The sequence below is a fragment of the Acartia tonsa genome, chromosome 1 (assembly GCF_053477335.1).
Source record: "Acartia tonsa isolate MP-2025a chromosome 1, ASM5347733v1, whole genome shotgun sequence".
In the NCBI taxonomy this organism is placed as follows: domain Eukaryota; kingdom Metazoa; phylum Arthropoda; class Copepoda; order Calanoida; family Acartiidae; genus Acartia; species Acartia tonsa.
This window is the reverse complement of record NC_137260.1, coordinates 23,389,734-23,413,812: the sequence shown is the minus strand read 5'-3', so window position 1 is coordinate 23,413,812 and position 24,079 is coordinate 23,389,734. Positions and strand designations below refer to the sequence as shown.

The 24,079-nt window shown below is 32.8% G+C and overlaps 1 protein-coding gene across 1 annotated transcript; it reads right to left on the bottom strand.

Annotated features, from left to right (window-relative positions):
* Positions 1-14: 14 nt before the first annotated feature.
* Positions 15-18,534, bottom strand: LOC145332608 (uncharacterized). The gene is made up of 13 exons (XM_080177617.1): positions 18,472-18,534; positions 17,921-17,984; positions 14,150-14,227; positions 13,287-13,409; positions 12,562-12,640; positions 12,223-12,271; positions 11,320-11,398; positions 10,705-10,891; positions 8,919-8,996; positions 8,512-8,622; positions 8,081-8,200; positions 3,509-3,578; positions 15-485 (listed from the first exon to the last, which is right to left on the bottom strand). The coding sequence occupies exons 1-13, from the start codon at positions 18,522-18,524 to the stop codon at positions 284-286; spliced, it is 1,293 nt and encodes a 430-aa protein (XP_080033743.1). The 5' UTR covers positions 18,525-18,534; the 3' UTR covers positions 15-283.
* Positions 18,535-24,079: the final 5,545 nt, after the last annotated feature.

Genomic DNA, 24,079 nt, shown 5'->3' with positions numbered 1-24,079 from the left:
TTCTATGCCTGATCCTTGACTAGTGTTATTGTTTGGAATGTTGATGTTGTTATTCTCATTTAGGTTGTTGCCAGCTGAAGAATCTTTCATCTTACATTTAGAGAATCATTCAGGAGCAAAAATTTATTTTGTTCATTTGAAAAACTAGACCAAATTATTTGAGAAAAAGACTAAATTAGCTCAATCAAAGCTTCTCTTAATAAACCATAAAACCCTCAGAAAAGCTGTTTTAATGATTAGGAAATTCACTTTAATTGATACAAAAAGTTTTCTTTTGGTATTCTCATTCCTGATTTAAGCTGTCATACTCTTGTAAGCTGCCAAAACTGTTTGAATCGAAGACTGCATTACTAGCATCAGCTGATTTTCCAATTGCATCACTGGCGCCATCTGGGGTTGTGTTTTCAACTAATTTATTATTGTTTGCGTAGTCTGCTGTGTAGCTGTAGTATTGGCGTTGTTCATTTTCATACATTCTCATATCTTATCAATTTCATATATAGAATTTAATCAAATTAAATCAAGAATAAATAGTAATCTGAAAGGCCAAAAATGGCCAAAAATGCGAAGATGTATATGATTTAACAAAGAATGACACTTATTACTATTGAAAAGAGAGAGTTTTCGATTTAATTTTCGTTGACCTCCCCCCTCCTGTAAAATAAAAAAAGTTACGATAATTAAAAAAAAGGTTTTAGTGTACAAATAACATGATTTTATTTTGTGACTATCATAAAAGGGAATATGAAAATTGGGCAACTAAAAAGGTGGGTTGTTATCTAGTCATTTCTTAGTTAGTGAGGGAAGTGTATACTATACTTATAGAGATGCTACTCATCTAAAAATAGTTTTTGACACTTTTATCAAAATGCATTGTTCGTAAATATTAAAGTAACTTTTTCAGAAAACTATTATAAAAGATGCAGAATTACATACTGAACTTTTAACTTAAATCAAAGAAAAAACGTATTTAAAATGATCATTTTGATTACATAAATTTCATAAATGTAAAACGGAAATTTAACTTTAAAAGGTTGAAAAGTAAAGTTTTATATTAAAAGTTTGAGCATGAAGTGTGTATGTTTGCTTGCTGTGTGTGTGCTTGCTGTGTAATTTATAATTCATATTCTGGGGTAATTAGTACTTGAGAGAAGTAGAGATCTCTCAAAATCAAGAACAATATTATTCAAAACTGGCGCCCATTGATAAAAAAGTAAAATTTAATAAAAAAAATCATATATAAGTTCTGGTATAAGTTAGATCTACATTCAGCTTTTAAAAAGACATATAATAAAAATAAATTCCAAGTAGAATTTAAAAATTTTTGATCTTATCTATTTATTCAAACAGATGAAGAAAACTGTATTGAAGAATTTTATAATTTGGAAATATTAAGGTTTCCTTATTTATTTGTCTTGCATTAATTCTCAGTTAAAGAGTAGCTTTATAACTGTTAATTTATTAATCTACATTAACATTGATAAGGTCAGGTTTAATTAGTTAAACTTAGGAACAGTGGCGTACGTAGGGTTTTCCACGGGGTTTGCACCTACTCAGTCGAAAGTTTTGACACCCCCCCCCCCTTTAATTTTGATCCTTATGAACGTAGTGGGTGTAATATGGGTGTTAAATTATCTATAGGAATGTCTGAGCTTATGCCCCAACAAAGACATTCAGTGGCTTGTTGGGTGATTGGCCACTACATCCCCTTTAATAATCCCCAATTCGACTCGCCTTTGCTTAAGAAGGTATAGAGACAAATATTCTAAAAAACATATAGAATAACTTAAGACACAGCTTCATGTAAAATTAAGATTTTGATTCAGTAAAAAAAGTTAAATTTTAAAAAAGACGAAAAATTATTTAATGAATCATATTAAAAATGGAAAATATGGCTTATGGTATTAGGAATCTACACAAAAAAGTATTAGACTCCTAACATGCAATTGCATAAGCTAATAAGATGATATATAAAATTGTATATACATATTATATGTACATACATACAAGTGTAGATTAGTTCCCAAAATCTTACAAACCCTTCCTTCAAATGCTTCTCTACTATTGAAATTAAATTTGTTCCGACAGCAATATGGACTGTTGTCATTGGATAAAAATATATTTCTATATCAATAAAACCCTAGGATTTATTAATTAGATTTCAATGAATAACTTGTACAGTACATTAATTATTTGATCATTGAAATTATTCATCTGAATTGAATCCAATTAAGAATTTTGAATCATTAAAATACAAAGATATACATATTTTAAAATTAATTCAATTTAACTATATATCTTTCATAATTAAACTCAAAGTAAATTGTTCAGAAGTATGTATTATTTTTAGTAGCGAAGCTACTCTATAATTCACTTTTTCCGTCAGTCAGTCCGTCAGTCCGTAAACGCTATAACTCAATAATTAAACCCTTTCCTCTAATGAGTTCTCTATCCAATAATTTTCTCTCATCCACCATTTTCCATTTATTTAAAGTATCCCTATTCTCTTGATATAGAAGCTACTCTTTAGTTTACCATTTTATCCCTCTTTGTACATAGTTTATTGAGTGGTTGATTTGGTAACTGTTTATTTGTGTTTTAGATAAGAGATCATGAATGACAAGTATTTTATTATTCTATTGAATACTAATTATAAATTAGGCTATATTTCTTGAAAATGTAGTAGGTGTGGTAAGACGGCAGTATACAGACAAGCCTTTCATAGAATTGCTATGCTGCGGCTTATCAAATTACAACCCAGCGCTAAGCCTATTATCACCATTTCACCCTGCCCCTCCAGGGCCTTGCCGATACATCACAAGCAGCGGTCAAATTGGACATCTCTGATAGTGGGAGGGGCGCGGCCCCTCTACAACCCCAAGCCCCAGTTACCTGCCTTGCCGGGAGATGTCTACACCCCCCTTGCCGCAGCCGGACCTTCCCCTTTCTCTGCCATCACCTGCCTACCCCAAGGAGGCAGCCTTCCCTCCTACCTTTGCGCCTGTGGACACAGCCCCCAGCTCAAAGGAACCCATCACCAGCTACCCCTCATCATCTATTATTATACTTCTATTTGCTATATAAACCTGTATATCTTTTGTAATGAATCAGTTCAAAATATATCCTTTAATCAGTAACTCCTTGTAGTTATTTATTGGTAGGATCTTTAAGGCTAGGGGCTCGTTTGAATCGAACTCGCGACTGTAGGTTGAAACGCTTCAACTTACCACATAGGCATTTTAAGAAAAAGGCATTTTATTGAGATAGGCGTTTTTTGATGTGGGCGTTTTTTGAGATAGGCGTTTTCTGAGATAGACGTTTTTTGAGTGTAGCCCAAATTTTGCTTTTATTGCATCGTAAAAACAAGTTCAGCTGTGGTATTCAGTTTTTTAATGGATAAAACTTACAGTCATGATAGGTATCTTAAAAATTATGGAAGCATAAGCACTGATTTAAAGCCTTTTATTACCATTATCATTAAGTATAAAATTTGATATGAATTATTCCTGAATTATTTGTTTGAGACACTGACCAGGAAGAATAGGAGTTGTAAGATTCACCATAAGAAGAAGAAACATCTAGAAATATAATAAATAAATAACAAGGGTGACAACAACCATAAGTTTCGAAGCAAACAAAGATCATAGATGGAATAATGATAAAGTGATTTTAAGAGTAAATACAGTGTTTTTTTTTATGAGCACTTTTTTGAAAGCAATTTTACCCCACTTATAGTTATCAGAATTTAATGATTAATGGCTTATTTTCTTCGTTTTTTAAGGGAAATTATGAAACAACAAAAAAATTTACAGTTTTTGTTGAAAAAGTACAGTAAAGTTGAAAATTAAAAACTTAGGTGTCAACATCTAAAAATGGTTTTAGCGCATTTTTCTTATGCTCAAATAATCAACCTTTTGCAAGAATGGCTGCTAAACACTTCAAAGTTGAGATATAGAGCTAAAAATGTATACAGATACTATTAGGGACATGTACTAGAACATATCAAAGTTTGAAGGTCATATCTCAACCAGGGAGGGAGTACTGGCCCCCCAAAGTCGACTACAGAAAATCCATTTTTTTAAGAAAAATGCGCTAAAACAATTTTTATATGTTAACACCTAAGTTTTAATTTTCAACTTTACTGTACTTTTTCAACAAAAACTGTAATTTTTTTTTTGTTGTTTCATAATTTCCCTTAAAAACGAAAAAAATAAGCTATTAATCATTAAATTCTGATAACTATAAGTGGGGTAAAATTGCTTTCAAAAAAGTGCTCATAAAAAAACACACTGTATTAATTGGTCATAAAATAAGAATACAGTTATTGGGAATGTTTTAATATTTGTATGGTTGTAGCATGACTGACAGGCGGACGGACAAATAATTATACACTGGAAACTAATTGGTATAGGGAATCTTCAGGAAAAAATCAGCCGTCTATCTTAAATAGAAGCCGATAAAATCACATTACATTTATAACATTACGGACTGAGGGACAATCAATCGTACCTTCAAACAGACGGACTGAAAAAGCGAATTATAGAATAGTGAAATAGATAAAAAAAGTAAATATTCATTTTTTTCTTTATAAATTAACGTTATACCCGTTTTATATTTTGCATTTATATCCATTTTTTATATTCAATTTGCAAATTTTTTATTGCTATGTTTATGTCAAAACTACATTAAAAGATCATCATCATCATCAGACGCATCTCTCTTTTTGACTGTGAAGGCCAGAGAATACGGACACCTTGTTCCTCCATGAATTCCTGCTGTCTTTGGCAAGTTTCTCAGCTTCTCCCCATGTTAATTCCAAATTAAAGAGGTCCTTTTCAGTGCTCCGCCTCCAGGTCATTTTTGGTTGTCCCCGATTACGTTTACCAGTGGTGGGGTTCCATTTTAAGCACTTTTTTGGAAACATATTTTGTTCCATTCTGAGCACATGTCCTAGCCACCTTAGTCTTTTATATTTCACTTCTGCTTCAATACTATTGCACTTGGTCTTAGCATACAGCTCAAGGTTTGATATTTTGTTTGGCCAGAATATTTTGCAAATTCTTCTTAGGCAGCTATTGTGAAATGCATTAAGTTGATTTGTTTCAGTTTTCACAGTTCTCCAGCATTCCGCTCCATAGAGAAGAACTGATTTCACATTACTGTTGTAAAGTCTGATTTTTGTTTTCAGAGCAAGTTTCTTTGAATTCCAAACGTTGTGTAGACTGTTGAAAGCAACCCTAGCCTTATCAATCCTGGTTTTAATATCAGCTTTTGAGCCATTTTCACTGCTGATAACACTCCCCAGATAGGTGAATTTGTTGCTTTGTTTCAATTGTTCACCATTTATTGTTATAGTTTGATCAGGGTTTGTAGGTATATTCATAATTTCAGTCTTATTAACATTAACAAAGAGCCCGACTTGTCCTGCATATTTGACTAGTCTATCTGTCTTAGCTTGTAGATGTTTAATTGTTTCTGAAATCAGTGCCAGGTCATCAGCAAAGTCCAGATCTTCTAGGTGTCCTAGTATGCCCAGCTGGAGACCACGTTTTTTGTCCTCTGTGGTTTTCTTCATCACCCAGTCAATGACCAATATAAATAGAATAGGTGATAAAATGCATCCCTGTCTGACTCCAGTGCTTATTTTAAAGAAATCAGATGTCTTATTGTTTCCAACTGAAACACAGGCTTGGAAATTGTCATAAAATTTAGTTATCATAATTATAATCTTTTCTGGTATACCATAACTTCTTAGTATTTTCCAGAGTGTTTGTCTGTGTATGGAGTCAAAGGCCTTAAAGAAATCAACAAAATTTACGTGAAGTGGCTTGTTAAATTCAACACATTGTTCAATAACTGTCCTAAGGGTGAAAATTTGGTCAACACAGCCCCTTCCAGCACGGAATCCAGCTTGTTCTTCTCTCAGTTTATTGTCAATTTTCTCATCAATTCTGTTTAAAATAACTTTACATAGGACCTTGCTTGGGATAGAAAGCAGCATAATTCCTCTCCAATTATCACAATTGTTCAAATCTCCCTTCTTAGGTAGTTTTATGATTATACCTTTAGACCAGCCCGTTGGTATCTTTTCTTGCCTCCAAATTTTATCAAAAAGATCAGTTAGAGTCCTAGCAGAAAGATCTATGTCTGCCTTAAGCATTTCGGCAGTTATCAAGTCAGGTCCTGGTGCTTTGTCATTCTTTAGGCTATGTATAGCAGCTTTAACTTCTTGAATAGTTGGTGGTCTATGTCTATTTCATGTCCTGGTTCTGGTTCAGCAGAAATTTCTGGTTCAGGTCTGTTCAACACTTCTTCAAAATGTGATTTCCACCTTTCAGCAATTTCTTTTTCTGTAGTGAGTAATTTACCATCTTTAGCCTTGATAGTTTCACCACTCTTTTTGCTATATTTGCCACTTAATTGCTTGGTTATGTTGTATACTGTTTTCATGTTACCAAAGTCAGCTGCTCTCTGGGCCTTTTCAGCCAGATTGTCAATGTAATCTCTCTTGTCTTTCCTTGTGCACTTTTTGACTTCTTTGTCTTTAGCAGTATATTCAGCTTTTAAATTGCTCATGTCAGCCAAATGTTGAGCATTATGGATTTTGTTTTTGAACTTCTTTCTCTCTTCTATTTTGATCCATGTTTCTTCAGAGATCCAGTCTTTTTTCTCTGGTTTCTTGTGTCCTAGGATTTCCTTAGCAGTAGATTGAAAGTTTTCTTTAATTGAAGTCCATGTGATCTCAGTCTCGTCATTTAGGTCCTCTAAGACTTGATATCTATTTCTGAGTTTTAAGACAAATTCATTCTTTATCACAGGGTCCTTTAATCTTAAAGAATCATATTGTCTACCAATCTCACTCTTTTTATCATGGCCAGTACACTTCAGCTTTAATTTAATCTTACTGACAACAAGTTCATGGTCACTAAATATGTCGGCTCCTCTATAGCTCCTACAGTCTTGCATTGATTTGACCCATTTTCTATTGATCATAATGTGGTCAATCATGTTTCTTGTTTGTCCATCAGGTGTTGTCCAGGTATATTAGTGAATGTTTTTGTGTTGGAATAATGTACCTCCTACAACCATATCATTATTTAAACAGAATTCAAGTAAAAATTCTCCATTTTCATTTCTTGTACCTATGCCAAAGTGTCCCATTGCATTCTCCACTCCAGTCCTGTCGGTTCCTACTTTAGCATTCATATCTCCAAGAACTAGGCACATGTCATGTTTGGGTACTGAGTTTCTGATTGATTGCAGTTGATCATAAAACTCTTGTTTTACTTCTCCATCTTTGTCATTTGTTAGGGCATAGCATTGGATAATGGTCAACTTGCAGTGCCTTGATTGGAATCTAGCCTTAATTATTCTGTCTGATATAGGTTTCTAGTCTATTAGTGAATTGACATGTCGTTTTTGAATAATCATAGCAACACCATACATATGTTGGCTTTCATGACCAGAATAAAGTATTAGGTGGCCATCTTTGGTTGTAGTTTGTCCTTGTCCTGTCCATCTACATTCTGCAATCCCAAGCATTCCAATATTGTAACTTGTCATTTCTTTAACTACTTGGGCTGTTTTAGTTGACTCATACATTGTTCTAACATTCCAGGTTCCTATCTTACAGCTTTGCTAAGAACTTATTGGTCCTGTCATCAAGTTGATAGCTTCCTTTCGGATTTCACCATCATCTTTCATATTCTCAGTAAACTGAGCATCAGTTCCAACGGTTCTTGTTTCATGCACACCTCTGGCTGTGTGAAAGCCATTAGTGTTTGAGGTTCTGTGGGTGTTTTCTTGAACTTTTTGGTTTTATAGGTAGGATAGTTAGTCCTACGCATTAAAAGATCACGGATCATAATTTAATTATTTCACTTGAAAATAATAAATTAAAAATTGAGCAGGTAATTTGTCAATATAAGTATGTAGTCATAAGACTGTCGATATTATGTCAGTCAATGTTACTCATCATTAAGGCCATAACACCTAAGAAAATATTGTCAACAAACTTTTTGATAAAAAATATTATCCACTAAAATTAAATAAAAAAGACCTTTTAAACTTTCGGCTTTACCTAAATTGTTTTCAGAATTTGCCTCATTTTGATGTGAAAGAGAAGTGGAGGGTGGAGCATAATCTCTGAGGGCGGAGAATGCCTCAGCAAAGGTCATCTCATCAGGCTGACCGTCTATACCTGGAGAGATAGATAGATAGTCTAATGAACATATAGAATTCTTTGCTGATGATTCTTGAAATATGTAGTTACAATTGAATTTTTGTAATGATGATTTTTGGGGGGGATGTAGACATCCTTGTTTGAAATAGATTATCAATAATAATATATTTACTTTTAACCATTTAAGTAACTATTAGCCCCAATAATACAGGACCATAACATGATTTACTCGTTAGATAACACATTTAATTTTAATAAATCTGTGTATTTAAACTTTGTACTGGATAGCGGATTGCATGTTTAATGATACCTTTGCTAGATTTACTTACCTGTTCCCAAAGGGTAAAGAGCTGGGTAGGCATTGACCGCTGTGGATGGGGAGGACAGTGAGGGGTAGGGATAAGTTGAAGTAGATGCAATTGGTAGGATAGATGCACTACCTAAATAATAAACAAGGAAATTTTTATTCTGCAGTGGCAAAGCTTTTCAAAGAAATAAGTCAAACAGGCACTATCCTCTTAGAATTTTTTTTTCAATTTTGAGTACCCCCCTTTGGCATCTCGGGGATAAAAAAATAGTTTTAATCTTAGAAATGTACATTTTATATCCGCGGAAAGCTGTTTATAATATGATTTGAGAAATAACTATTCTCAATATCTTTAATTGGTAGGCCGTTTGAGAATGAACTAATTTCTAAAGGAAAATAGCTGTTCTGTGCATTTAAAATAGAAATAACCTGTGGCTAATGTAGGAGCTGTATAATAATCAGTAATCATGGGTGTAGATGGATAACTTGGCTGTATGAATATATTTCCTATAATTAATAGTTGTATAATACTTAGTAGGCATGGGTGTAGATGGATAACTTGGCTGTATGAATATATTTCCTAGAATTATTATAGCTGTATAATAATCTGTGTGTAGATGGATAACTTGGCTGTAAGAATATATTTCCTAGAATTATTATAGCTGTATAATAATCAGTAATCATGGGTGTAGATGGATAACTTGGCTGTATGAATATATTTCCTATAATTAATAGTTGTATAATACTTAGTAGGCATGGGTGTAGATGGATAACTTGGCTGTATGAATATATTTCCTAGAATTAATAGTTGTATAATACTTAGTAAGCATCGGTGTAGATGGATATATTGGCTGTATGAATATATTTCCCAGAATTAATAGCTGTATAATAATCAGAAAGCATAGGTGTTGATGGATAACTTGGCTGGAATTGATAGTTGTACATATAATAATCCGTATGTAAAAATACTCTAAAAACTCTCATGTTCTAAATTAAAACAATTCCTTTTCTATTGGTTATATAATTCTTTTTGCTCTGATAAGATATAAATGTACGTAATTTTATTTACTATACGATAAATGTATGTAATATTTTTAACAAATATTATTTGTGAAAGAAACTATTTATTTTTAAATCAGAGGTAAAAGGATGACTGCTTTGATACTTAATGCTAGTAGGCCAAACCCTTTAAAATTTCTTATGCGATTTTAAATGTTAGGATTTACTTAGCCTTACATGAATATAAAAAAAAATGTAAGACTAAGGAAACCCTAACTTCGTAAATTGGAAATCATATATAATGTCCAATTTTTTTTATAACCAGTTGAAACTTTGGGTTATTATCATATCGAAATCAACCTCATTATTAGAATATATTACATAGGATAAATGAAATTTTATACGTTGGCAATGCCTAATGTCAGAATAAATACCAGAAAAATTAGTCGATAAAATGTAAGCAATTAACATTTTCTTCATAAAATTAAATATTGATTCAATGCCCTGTTTATCTATCTATCAGCCCGTGATCTGTGTATATAGAATTCCTATATTATTGATGTTAGAATGAATTGATAAATCTATTGGAAGAGAATTACAAGAGCATGTTGTACTTAATCTGTATTTCTTGTCTGGAGATTGCAATTTTTTTCACGTAGAGTAGATGGTGCTTTCCCTCCAAGTGCACCTTCGAGCACTGGCACTTAACTCTTACTTTTAAAACAAATTGGAAGTAAGGAATGGGGGTTAGGTTTTTTTTATATATATATACCTGCAGTGCCATAACCCTTCGGGACAACTCAGTACCCAATAATAACCTAAAACAACCTTATCTTAAGTTGTAAAGAAACAAACGAAAACCCGTGATATTAGTGTAAAGGGTAGCGTGCCTGCTTGCTGTCGGGAAGGTCTTTGGTTCGCGTTATGCTTGTGACGTTTAAAATGGTACCTAATCCTGTTCTGTTAGAATAAGAGTAGGGAAAATGCATTGGCCCAAAGCAGCTGCAACTCAAAACCATGCATAGTTAGGACCTCCATACAAAGGTCGTGTAATCAAAGTGTTGGTTGTCGAGTAGTTTCTACAGGGAGAATAAAATGCAAGTTAAATAGAATAAATCAACATCACTTTCTTTCTCCTTGATGATAATTCTTAAATAATAATAATTGAGAAGATAATTTTTTTGTTAATTAGCCTTTCCCAGTATGAATCCTTTACCTCCAGGGCTGAGTGATTCATCACTGAGAACTGTAGGAGTCAAACATTCCGTAATTTGTTCACTACCATCCTCCAGTGAGGTGCTGGCATCCATGCCACCCATATCAAGACAATCTTCAGGGCTCAACAGACCGGCAAATCCGCCACCACGTTTGTTGCGAGGCATTCTTGGCCCATCTACTGTAACCTGAAAAAAATGAAAAGTTTGAATAAATATAGGTAGATTGCAGGGATAATACCACTTCCCTCTATTTTGTATCTGTTTTACACATCTCCCTTCCCCCCTCCCCTTTTTTCACAAAAAAACTATCCTTCAGAGTGATGTTTAAGGTAAGGACGGCCAAGCTTTTTATTTTCGAAGAGGGTAATATCTGAATAAGGGTTGTAATTCATGTTTGAGGGAGGGGGAGAGGATGCAATTACCCCTCTTTAACTCTTTTTTGGAAGTTGTTAAAACTCAAATTTACAGTTCAAAACACACCTATTGACCCCCTCCTTTGAACCTCCATAGTTCTGAGAAAGTTGACCTAATTTGCAAGATTTGGTTGATTTATTGTGTTTATTTTGTTTATTTAGGCAAATAATTAATTAAGTGTGTAAAAATAAATTATTTACCTTGATACAGCTTGGATACACAGCCACCTCAACAGGTTTGGTCTGAATTGTGATGGTTAAATTAAAATTCTTACCCCTGACATCGTAAATAATACTTTAGTGAAGGAAAAGTTATGTAGAGACTCACAGAAGTAGGAACGTGCAGGTATAATTCTAATTTAAAAGTTTAATCTATGTAGGACTTTTGATGAAAAACTTCAAGTGGCCTTCACACCAGCTAACAGAATATAAAAATATGAAACAAAGGCCTGTTATTTATATAAGTCAATGTGACTTTCAAAATTTACACAAACATTTTGTCCATTAAGATCTTGCTAACCACTGAACCAATTAATTTCTTTATTTTAAAGTAGCTTCGAATACCCAGCAAAACATTTAAAAAAAGGAAGCATTCTATGTTGTTTGATATCATTGGTGATAAATGTTGGAAAATCGTCCTTTCAAGCAAAAGGACGCATGAGAGTTTGCCATTGATATGGTAGAAGAGTAGTATAAATCAAAAGAGCAAGAGAGAGAGAGACATATCTTACTCCTTATTAAATCAAGCCGGGAAATGTATGATCTCTCTCTCTCTCTCTTGCTCTTTTAATCTATGCTACTCTGCTTCGAAATCGATGGCAAACTTGCTTGAAAGGACAATTTTCCAATTTGCCAAAAAATTAGGTGGTAATTCATGGCAAAGGGGATTGGAGGTAGCATGAGACTCGGTACATATATTGCTTGAGCTCGATGGCGATTCCATGGCAAAATATCTTGCTGGGAAGCTTTTTTAATATAAAATTTAAGTCTCATAATGGTCTTTGTCTATTAGCTACCCCTCCTGCCCACAACCCGTGAATACAAAAGTACATGTGTTCATAAAAAAATGTTAACTTTTTCAGAAGTGTTAAGTATTATTTCCTGCCAGATCTTCCAACAAAGCGTAGGTCATTGAAGGTTGCTATGTTGTCCTTCACCAATGTCAAATTTAGCAAACAATTTTTTATTAATCTTTAAATAAAGGTTAAATTTCAGTCAGTAAATTTGGTAATTTCATCCAATAAGAGCTGATAAAATTCATTCTGTGATAAAATTAGTTGTAATTTGTATATAACCAATGTAATGTAAATTTGAAGCACAATATTGCTATTGTATCTTTGATGTTATTTATTATTTTACTTCTTGAATTTGATATCTACAAGCTATTTTGATTTAAACTTCCAATAAACTGAAAATATTTAAATTTGACATATTTGATTTCCTGCATAGTTGTGATATTATTCCTCAGTTCAGATCCATAATTATCATCATTCCCAGCAGCTAAACTAACTATAGTACCATCCTATACATAAATATCATCATTCCCAGCAGCTAAACTATCTATAGTACCATCCTATACATAATTATCATTATTACTAGCAGCTAAACTAACTATACTATACATAATTATCATCATTACTAGCTGCTAAACTAACTATAGTACCATCCTATATACAATTATCATCATTACTAGCAGCTAAACTAACTATAGTACCATCCTATACATAATTATCATCATTCCAAGCAGCTAAACTAACTATAGTACCATCCTATACATAATTATCATCATTCCCAGCAGCTAAACTATCTATAGTACCATCCTATACATAATTATCATTATTACTAGCAGCTAAACTAACTATACTATACATAATTATCATCATTACTAGCTGCTAAACTAACTATAGTACCATCCTATATACAATTATCATCATTACTAGCAGCTAAACTAACTATAGTACCATCCTATACATAATTATCATCATTACTAGCTGCTAAACTAACTATAGTACCATCCTATACATAATTATCATCATTCCCAGCAGCTAAACTAACTATAGTACCATCCTATACATAATTATCATCATTCCCAGCAGCTAAACTAACTACAGTACCATCCTATACATAATTATCATCATTACTAGCAGCTAAACTAACAATTTATTTACCTCAAGTTCTGATAGAGCCACAACTTTGAAGACTATAGGCAAAGACTTATTTGACCGCCAGTGTGAGGGTAATACTGAACACAGGTAGTTTGGAGAACCGGTTTTGATCAGCTGTGCTGGAAACTAAACATATGTGTCTGTTAATTTTACAAACATATTACAGCAATAAGAGCAGAATTATGAAAAAATCTGTTCAAATCAAATAATTATATGTTAGTCTCATAAGAATTCAACACTATATATAGAAGTCCATATAGGGTCAGTTTAGATATCAATAGATTTGCTTGAAAATAGTCAGAATAGTTGTTTATTTACCAAATAGAGGATACCAAATAACACTAATTAAGGTATATCTTGAAAATAATAAAATATTAGTAACAATAACAATAATTTGAAAACAAAAAGCTAGAGAGAGTGGTGGATTAGATTATACATTATAGCTTTGCAGGATATGAATAAAATAAAGATAAATGGACTTTTAAAATATTTTTGAATCATTTTTGAAATGGGTATGACAAAGGGAGAGATAGGTTTCGAGTAAAATCTGTAAAAGTGTGTTTTTTAAGGCTTAAAAATAGTAGTAGAACGATAATATTCACTAAATATGTGTATTTCTTATTGAAAAGAACTATTGACAAATTAAAAAAAAAAGTTAACATAAATTATTATCGTTCTACTAGGTACTGTTTTTAACTTATAACACATAACCTTTACGGATTTTACCCGAAACCTACCTCTCCCTTTGTCGTGGGTTATTATTCTTATTTCTCTGCAGTATGATTCTACAGGTGTAAGCGTGTATTCTTGATACCCCTTTTAAAAATGCGTCAAATAGAACAGTATTTGAATGTGATTACACTTACTAAATTAGAGATATCATTTAGAATAAAATGTGCCCAGGACCATTCTTCTGGATATTCTTTTAACATCTCCTCACTTGCCTAATAAAACATTATCCTTAGAATAAAGTAACAAAACGTCTGTCTGTCTTTCAGTCTGTCTGTACCGAATGATCTTGCTAACCGCAGAACGAATATAGTTCTCCTTTACAGGGTAGCTTCGCATAGGTCCTGGGAAGGTTTATAACTATTTTGGGGAAAGGTAACACAACCCTTTCAAGAAGAATCGTCAAAAAAAAATTAAATTTATCTCGCAGGTCGGCGGCATTATCGTAAAACATGAATAAAAAACAACTGATCTTAACACAGGCAAATTATTAGTCAAATTAGATATTTAATTTAAAAAAAAGTGCCATCGGAAGGTTTCAAAGGTGTAGCCGCTAGAACAAGCAAATTATTGATCAAAATAGGCATTTAACTTTTTTAAAATGTGCCATCAGAAGGTTTTAAAGGCGTAGCCGCTAGTACAAGCAAATTATTAATCAAAATAGGTATTTAACGTTTGAAAAATGTGCCATCAGAAGGTTTTAAAGGCGTAGCCGCTAGTACAGATTAAATTGAGAAGAAAAAAATTAAACATTGCAAAAAGAATTAAATCACGCAACCTTTCAAACACATTTTAGCTAAAAGTGAGACACATTACAAACTTTCCCGATTTTGTATTACTTTTGAGGAACATGATTCCAGTTACGTCATATTTTTCTTTCCCGAAAAAGGGAAGGGGGAAAGAAAAAAAAGGGAAGGGGGGATGAAAAAAGAGATGGGAGAAAAGGGGGTTTTCCCCATCTCTTTTGAAGAGATTTTCTTCCCCCCTTCTCTTTTTCGGGAAAGAAAAATATGACGTAACTGGAATCATGTTCCTCAAAAGTAATACAAAATCGGGAAAGTTTGTAATGTGTCTAAAAGTGAGGGTATTTGCTAATTTATGTAACTCTAAAAGTTTCATAAAATCTGGAATAAAATGGCTAGTAAAATATATGCTAAAATTTAAATTTGCAAAGAAACGCCAAAATAAGACATAATAATAAACTCTTATAGTTAAAATGTAAATTTAATTTGTAATTTTAGTGATTTATCCGAAAGTGCTTTTCTATTTGCAATTATCTTAGCATTATTATCGACTTTCCATTAAGTGTTCATAATTGCTATTTCATGCATTTTTTTGGCATATCTATTTACAACAAACCTTTTTCGATCCTGTATTAAGATTATTTCTTTATGTGTTGATACAATCTCAGCATCAACATTTAACAGCTGTTTTAATTTGCCATTTACTGATGCTTTTTCTCTTGAAATATAAAATGCAATTAAGAAAAGTTGAAGAGGCAATTATGTTTCGTGTTTCTAGCAGTGTACAATTTCAACTTAAAGCAAACATATATATTTGTATCAAGCAAATAAATTCAGGATGATTTTTTTCCTCCAAAACTTCTATATACTTGATAATGATAATAACATAAAAAAACAGCTTTAATTTTTAGAAAATGTATTGTTATCAGCGAGGCTACTCTTTAATTAACTTTATCTTTGCATTTATCTGTCAGTCCCTTTCCTAACGCTATTGGGGAAATGTAATTTTCTCGGCTACAATTTAAGATAGGCAGCTGTTATTTTTGGTTAAGATTTCCTGTACCAATGAGCATCCCGTAAAAAATTACTTGGTCCGTCCGTCGGTCTGTCGGTCAAGCTTTAAAAGATAGAAAAGAACGTACACAAACACGCAATATATTGTAGCAGCAATTTTATTTCAACTTTATTGACCAATCCCTGAATAATAAATCGCAAGAATCTTCAACAACCTTTATTTACTTTTTTGATAAATATTACAGTTATGAAATGGTTTTAAGTACCATTTTAAACTTTATGAAATTAATATGAATGTTTTATTTGATAAGACAAATGTAACTTTATGGATTAGGCATTTTTTTTAGCATAAGAGGGCATAAGTTATTTCTTACAAATAATATTCATTTATCGCATTGTATTATAGACAGCTTTACGCGGTTAATAAAGTGAAAGATTATTTGATTGATAATTATAGTTTTGTTGCCACGAAGGGCCAAAGTTTCGGGCTTACAAAACTGCTATCAATTTTATATTGTTTTAGTATTTTTCTATTAGGATACAATGCATGATTTTTTCAGTATGGCTCAGAACCGATTCTAAACCAAAGGATATCAATTAGAAAAATAATTCTAGATAGCAATGATTAGGCGGCTGTTGATTTTCCAACAATACAACAGTGCGCAGCGGCATGCTTAAAACGGCGGCTGCCTACTCAGACATTAAATTAAAACTGTACGTCACACCATAGGATATTTTTATCATTTTTAATTAAAATTCAAAATATTTGTGCTCGCAGATTAATTAAACTCCTCCTACCTACTGTACTTTTTGTAGCGCAGCTATTCAATACTTGTGATGTGTCCATACGACTACGGTGCATTCATATTTAAGCATACTAGGGGATACGCCCTTAGCATCTGGAGGCTCGAAGATATAATAAAGGCAGAAAAAATAGCCTAAAACCACCAAAATACTCAAATAAAAAAAGGAATAGCCTAAAACCATCCCAGGACCTATGTCAAGCTTCCCTAGTTGTTGAAATCCTAGACTACAGACAAAAAATCCTTGCTACTTTATATAATAGGATTAGGATACATCATATTTATTTTCGATATAGTGCAGCAACTCAATAGCCATTATCAGAAAATAAGTACATTTTTTTTGAAAGATATTTATTTTGTAGATTTAAAGAATTATTTAACTAATCTATTTTTTGAGTATTGATTTAATTTTCAATCTTTATATTTTGTCTTAAATTAACTTGATATTCTCTTTTATGGATGGTGTCATCCTTGTTTCAAACACCAAAACTCTGGATCATATAATATGTACTATCAAGTATGCAAAATTAAATAATTAAGTAAGAAATTAAATTTTAAATTAGTTTTTACCTAAACTGCTAATGAAACATTTTCAGAATAAGGAAAATAAATTTTAGTAGCGTAGCTCCTCTGAAATTAGGGGTTGTCATTACGTCCACCACTATCCCCCCTTCCTCTATTCCCCTATTTACACTAGCGGCTTCGCCCCTAGCCTCTAGGGGCTTTGCCATAAGAGGTATAATTACCTACTCAGCTGAAAAAAAGCGAATGGATCGCAAATTTTTCAGAACAAATGGCGAATTCGCAAAATTCATAAAAAAATTTAAAATTTAAAAAAAAATTGGGGGGGGGGGGTTGGGGGTGTCCCACCCTCCAGAAAATAGCCTAAAACCACCACAGGACCAGTAGGTATATTCCCTGAATAGAAGAATCCCATCGGGTCAGTGGTTACCGAGATCTTAAGGAACAGACGGACAGAAATCATTCTACTTTGTATTTTAGATTAATAACCAGTATTATTCCCTTTTTTTCTGATAATAATGGATGACAAATTGATGTGCATCCAAATAATCATAAATGAAATTAACTCTTCTGTAGATTAAAATCATTGATTAAAGTTGAGCCACTGCTTGTTGGAAATATTTAATAAACTTTTTTAAGCCAACAAACGGGAGAACTTTTTTTTATAAAAGTATAATTTTTAGTTAAATGTCTACTTTCTGAATTTTATTCATCATTAGGCGTTCAACAGTATTTTAAACAAGTACTGGTATTTTTTCCAACAAATTTTGTCACTTTTTTTGCATCATTTATGTACATAATTTTCCTTATTAATTTTCAAAAGTACCTTCAATGCCTTTGCTCTTATTTTGCTCTGAGCATACTGACGTTTTTCTTCTTTACTCATAGATCTAAATATAAAATCTTAATATACTCTACAACTTATTATGTTCGCCTGACTGTTATTCTAAATTTTTCCTACCTCTACTTTGCCTTTATATTTAAGAAAACATGTAAAACTATTATATGTAATGATAGGTTTACTGCTGGTGCCTTATAAACTGCCCTAACCAGAAGGCTTATTAGTAACATAAGATTAGAACTTCAGTAGATGTTGATTCAACTTCAAGTAAGACTCTACTAGTAGATCCATCAACGTAAAACAAAGGAGGGGCATGGGTTAAATAACTGTATGTTCAATGCTGTGCCAACTTTCAATTGGGTCTCTGGATATCAGCTAATAGCGTCGGAAATATTAACAAAGCCAAGTTTTCACAAAAGAGCAGAAATATACATTTAAATTACACGATCTTTTTCTTGTAGTTTTGTATTTGTATGAGGAGGGGGAAGAATAATGATGAGCCAAGGTATTACGATTGACTGCGCAAATGAGTTTACCTGGCCGTAGGTGTTGATTTTGATGGGGAACTCCCAGAATCTGTACTCTCCATTTTCAGATCTGTAGTATCAGAATAAAATTTATCGCTAATTTATGCATGTTAGAATTGTCTTTTCTTCTGATCTTTAAAATGGGTACAAAGTTATATGCGAAGCATCTCACTAGGGGCTAACAAAACTAGTTTTATAATCTATAAGTTTTCATTTTAATATCTGCGGAAAGTTGTCTATACTATGCGATAAATAACTATTATAAGTAGAATATCTAATGACAACCTGAGATTACACAAGTGTAATTATCATTCATTGAATTGATTTGAACAAACATGGAAATTTTTTTTTTTTTCATGCGGTACTTAATTTATCGGGGCTATCTATTTTCCAATATGAACTAACCTACCCTAAGGCGAAAAAACAAAATGAAAAACTATTCCCCACCCCTCTTCCTTCTTTTCTAACTTATTTTAAAACAAAGAGGAGGTCGGAGGTTTTAGTGTTCGACGGGCACTTTGAGGCAATATGTTCAAAATTCATATCAGGTGCATTATACGTACATGATATTTTTGGAAAAAAATCACAAGAATTTAAAATAATATACACTTTTTAAAGAACATAATTTAATGTAATATTAAATTTTGCATAAAAGAACTATTTTACATAAGTATGTTTAAAATATTACATGTTATAACAGAAATATGTTCATTGTGTCTAATTTTGCATCTTACAAAACGATCAAAATTTACTTTATTACTTTATTTCATAAAGGATACTAAAAATATAAGGGGATCTAGTGCAGTTCACGGTAAAATATCTCCAAAAATCTAAGAACTTCAAAGCCTGCTAGCTGCCAGACTGCTGAACGTACACTTAATGCCAACCCACTGCACATAGGGGCAACAAGGGCAGTGGCGTGCGAACCGAAGGGGGCATTTGGGGCAATCGCCCCCCCCCCCCTAGCGACCAAAACGCCCCCCCCTGCCCCCCCCCTAGCCATCGCCCCCCCTAAATGTTGAAAAATGCCCCATTTTCCCCCCCCCTGGTCAACAAAAATGCCCCTTTTTGCCCCCTACCCTACAAAAAGCAAAACTATCCCAGTTTCCAAAAAAAAGATCAAGAAATACTCAAAAAAAAAAATTTGGCGCTTCACGCCAAACAGACAGTTACTATTTATTTAACCTTACCAAATTTTTTAATTAGTGTAGAAATTAGGTTATAATCTTTTTTCACTGAACATAACAAACCAGGTAATAGGAAGTATTTTATTTTGTATAATATAAACTTTTTACCAAAGAAATTTTGTGCATCCCCAATGATGATACACAAAATTACCCCTTATATAGATTACAATTAGTGGATGAAATGTATGGAAACTCGACTTTATCAACCAACCAATCAAAAATCCATTAAAGTCCCCAGAGTTGTTGAGCCAACGAATAAGAAAATTTTATATGAAATATTGGGGACTAGTGTAATAAATAGCCAAAAAATCCCTCCCTCCCTGCATATTTGAAGAAAAAAATTTGCGCTTCGCGCCCTTCCAAATGGTTTCTACTTTTTATCACATTGTATATTTTATTTTTATTTCTTAAAAAAACATGTGTAAACAACAAATATTCAATCAAAAAGTTATTTTTTATAAAAAAGAAACAGTATTGATATTTATCTAAGCCTTTTTCTCAACACTGTATGTCTGTCTAAATGAATAACTATTAACTATATATGATGTCATATTATTTTCAGGATAAGTTTATCATTTTTTTGTGTACATACCCTTACAAAAAGACTTTTTTTTATGGCAATTTTCGTTAAAAACCCTTAAAACTAACTACACTCTATATTCCTTACTTCATAAAATACGCCACTCTTGTTGTCTTTAATTGATTTCAGTTCAAAGGGGGAAAAAATATTTTTAGGTGCGCTTCAAGCACCGCCCTTATAAATCCTTGGAAACACCAAAATTAACAGAGTTTTAAAGTGTCATTTAAAGAGGGTAGGATATGTTGATATAACTTTTTAGCTTCTCTATAATTCCCTATGGCTGTCAGTACATAATGCTAAGGGGGAAATGTGATTTTTTCAACTGCAATTAAAAATTTAAGGCTAAAACTTAATGTTAACATTCCCATCATTATGGAGTATAATTAACTATTAAAAATTCATGAAGGTCGGACTGCTTTTCAGGAAGTTTTTAGCTGTTTTTGTATCTTTTAAATTTTGGGTATTGCCTCTTAAGGTGCATTTCGTCGTATTTTCACAGTAGCTTTTCACCTATTTATAGCTCCTGCGGGGCCAATTGCCTAACCCTGCGGGGAAATCACCTGACCTAACTTAACCTAGAATAACCTATTAAAAGCTACTATGAAAATACAACGAAATGCCCCTTAAGAGGCGTTGCCACAAAAGAGACTATACCCCAAAGTTTTCCATATTTCTAAGAGATTTTTATATCTGTAGATGAAAGGACAAGTAATTTTTTTTATTTTTTACATAGTTCTTTATATCTTTGGTTTTTATGGTACGATAAATTTTTTTGTTGATTATAATATTAAAAAAAATAAAATTTCTCGCTGTTCCGAGCATCCAGTATGTAATTTACTTTGAAAAATATTTTTAATGGGGTTATTCATCCTTCCTGCTGAGATTTTATAACATCCCCTTTCACCCATAAAAAATGTTTTGTGGTGGTGGGGGGGGGGGGGGCCGGGTAAAGGTTAAATTATCTTCTGTACTTTTTTTTTGAAGATGTTTTCTAGCTCCCTTCCCTTCAGTCATTGCAGGGTGGGGAGAAGGGATGGGGGAGAAGAGAGGGGGAGGGGAAGAGAGGGGGGAGGAAGAGAGGGGGGATATAAATGGGAAATAGGGATGGGGAAGAAGGGATAAGGACTAGAAGGCCCATAATCAAATAATCCCACCCCTTAAAACGCCATTATTTAAAATTAGTATATATAATCAAAATGCCCCCCCCCTAAAGCAAAGTGCCCCCCCGGGGCACTTTGATTTAGGGGGGGGCAAAATTTCACAAAATCTTCAAAATGCCCCCCCCTAGACAAAGTGCTTCGCACGCCACTGAACAAGGGGCAACAATTCACCACCCCCAAATCAAGTTTTAAACATTCTATGAGTATTATCATACCCAATGTACATCAGATTTCAAAGGAATCGTAAAAATACGCTTTTTAAGTAAGCATTCTAATGCATGGAAGTCAAGAAATGCAAAAATTTTCTTACAGAAAAAGGCATACTTTTTGTGTTTCACCAATAATTTTAAAAGTATTATAAAATCTCTTAGAATTAATGTAATTAGACAAAATAACTTCTGATGAGTCATGCATTACATATATTTTGACAGTATTAAAGAAAAAAACACAAATTGAAGAAATTAGTCTTAAATAATTCTAGTTGAAGTCAAGATTTTAGTTTTTATTTGTTTGTTTTTTAATCAACATTTGAGAAGACAGTAAGAGGAAACATGTTTTCGCCGGGTGTCGCCGGCTAAAAAAACGATATTTGATTACCCAAAGACATATTTTAATCGCCAGTACTGGTTTTATTTACCCCCCCGCGCCCCCGTAGGGGTTTTTAGCCCGTTTTCTGAATGTGGGTGCACGAAAAGCTTGTAAGAAAAGGCGTTTAAATGCGCTTTTAAAGTCAAAACTTAAGATATAATTCAAATAAATAAAAGACACAGAAACATAGACATATTGGGAAATATTTATTCTGACTTAGAATTAAAGTTAAAAATAAATATTTTCAAGTTGTATTGCACTAAATGATGAAGAGGAGAGGGGGGGGGGGAGGCTAAACCTAAATCTAAACCTCTTTATGTTTGATGTTTAAATGTAACTAAATAATCGTTTCTATAGATTATTACAAATATCAGGGATCTAAAGGGATAAGACAAAGGTCAATAAATTGTTGTACATCCCCAATGATAATACACAAAATTACTCTTTTTGTAGATTAAAGTTAGTAGTTAAAACGTTTGAACACACAACTGTAAAACTTTGGGGACTAGTGTTATAAACAGCCCAATGTCCCCTACCTCACTGCGAAAAGGTAAAGTTAATATGCAAATAACGTGAGGTTCTTATAATCATTCTAAATTTGAATTAGGAAGTAGTCTATCTGTCTGTCTATTGGTAATGCTTTGTTTTTAAATTATGTAGTTACAGGGTATTCATGTTTAAAGTCAGCAGTTTTATTTAGAAAGGGAGGGGACTGTTAATTACACTAGTCCCCAAACTTCAAAGTTTTATGATAACGTTTTTATATTCGTTAGCATAAGAACTTCAGGAAATTTAATTGATTTTTTATTGGTTGGTTCATTAAGATGAGTGTCAAAACTTTTCAACCACTAATTGTCATCTACAGACAAATAATTTTGTAATATAATTTATTAAATATGTATTTATTAAATATGTATCAATATTGGGGATGTACATATTAATCGGTTATTGTTTTGTTCCTTAGATCCCTAGGTGTTAATATATAATACAAAGTAGCTTGATGTCTGTTTGTCTGTCCGCCCATCCCTTAAGATCTCGCTAACCACTAAACTGATTGAATTCTACTCTTCAGGGAATATATCTACTGGTCCTGTGGTTGTTTAAAGATCTTTTTCAAAATAAAAATCCCCCTGAATTTTTTCATATTTCTATAATTAGGGTCGGTCCGTCCGTACGTCTGGTACAGTTAGCTCTTTTACTTAACTTAAACAGGCTAGAATTGTCCTATCGATCTCAAACTTTTCATGCTGATTTCTACAACAGTTAGGTACGACTTAGAAAGCACAGCAACTCTATAATCGTTACCAGAAAGTCCGTACATCCATTTATAACAAGCTGATTTTTACTTTTTTGACAACAAATAATGGTTTTGAATGTTAAAAATATCCTATTCATTTGACTTTTTGAATACTGATTCCTATTTCAATAACGTCTATTGTTATAAGCGAAGCATCTCTATAATCAAGTCCTAAAAACGTCAGTATGTCCTTAAAAAGTAACATGTATTTAATCAGTTTTAATTATAATTTTGTATAGACATGCATTAATATTCAGTTCTGACACTTCACAAGTGTTAATGTTCGTTTGTCCTTCCATTTCAGAGCTTCGCTTCTTTCATGGATGTTGTCATCCTTGTTTAATTACCTCTTGGGGCAAATCCCCTAGAGGCTAGGGGCGAAGCCGCTAGTATACATATAAACAGTAAACAAGAATCATAATATCATTATAAATATAGATATTAGTTAATAAAAATTTATGTTAATCATGCCCACATTTATAATGGATTTATTAAACATAAAAATAAAGTGAAACTTGTAGCTTGCTAAACTAAGGATCCCCATCCACCCCCATTTACACCATCCACTCCCCTCCTACTGAAATGAATTCCATGACCCCAAATTTGACACTTTGAACACTAAAATCGGACTACAATTAACCTAGTTACACTTTAAAGGGCCCAAAAAGCTAGTGATAGGGTAGCTGCGCTACTAAAAAATTCTCATATTGCTCTGATAACCAAAACCCCTAATTAGATATTTTAAACACGAAATTCAAGATAGTTGATGGATAGATAGATGGATAGATAGATGGATAGGTAGATG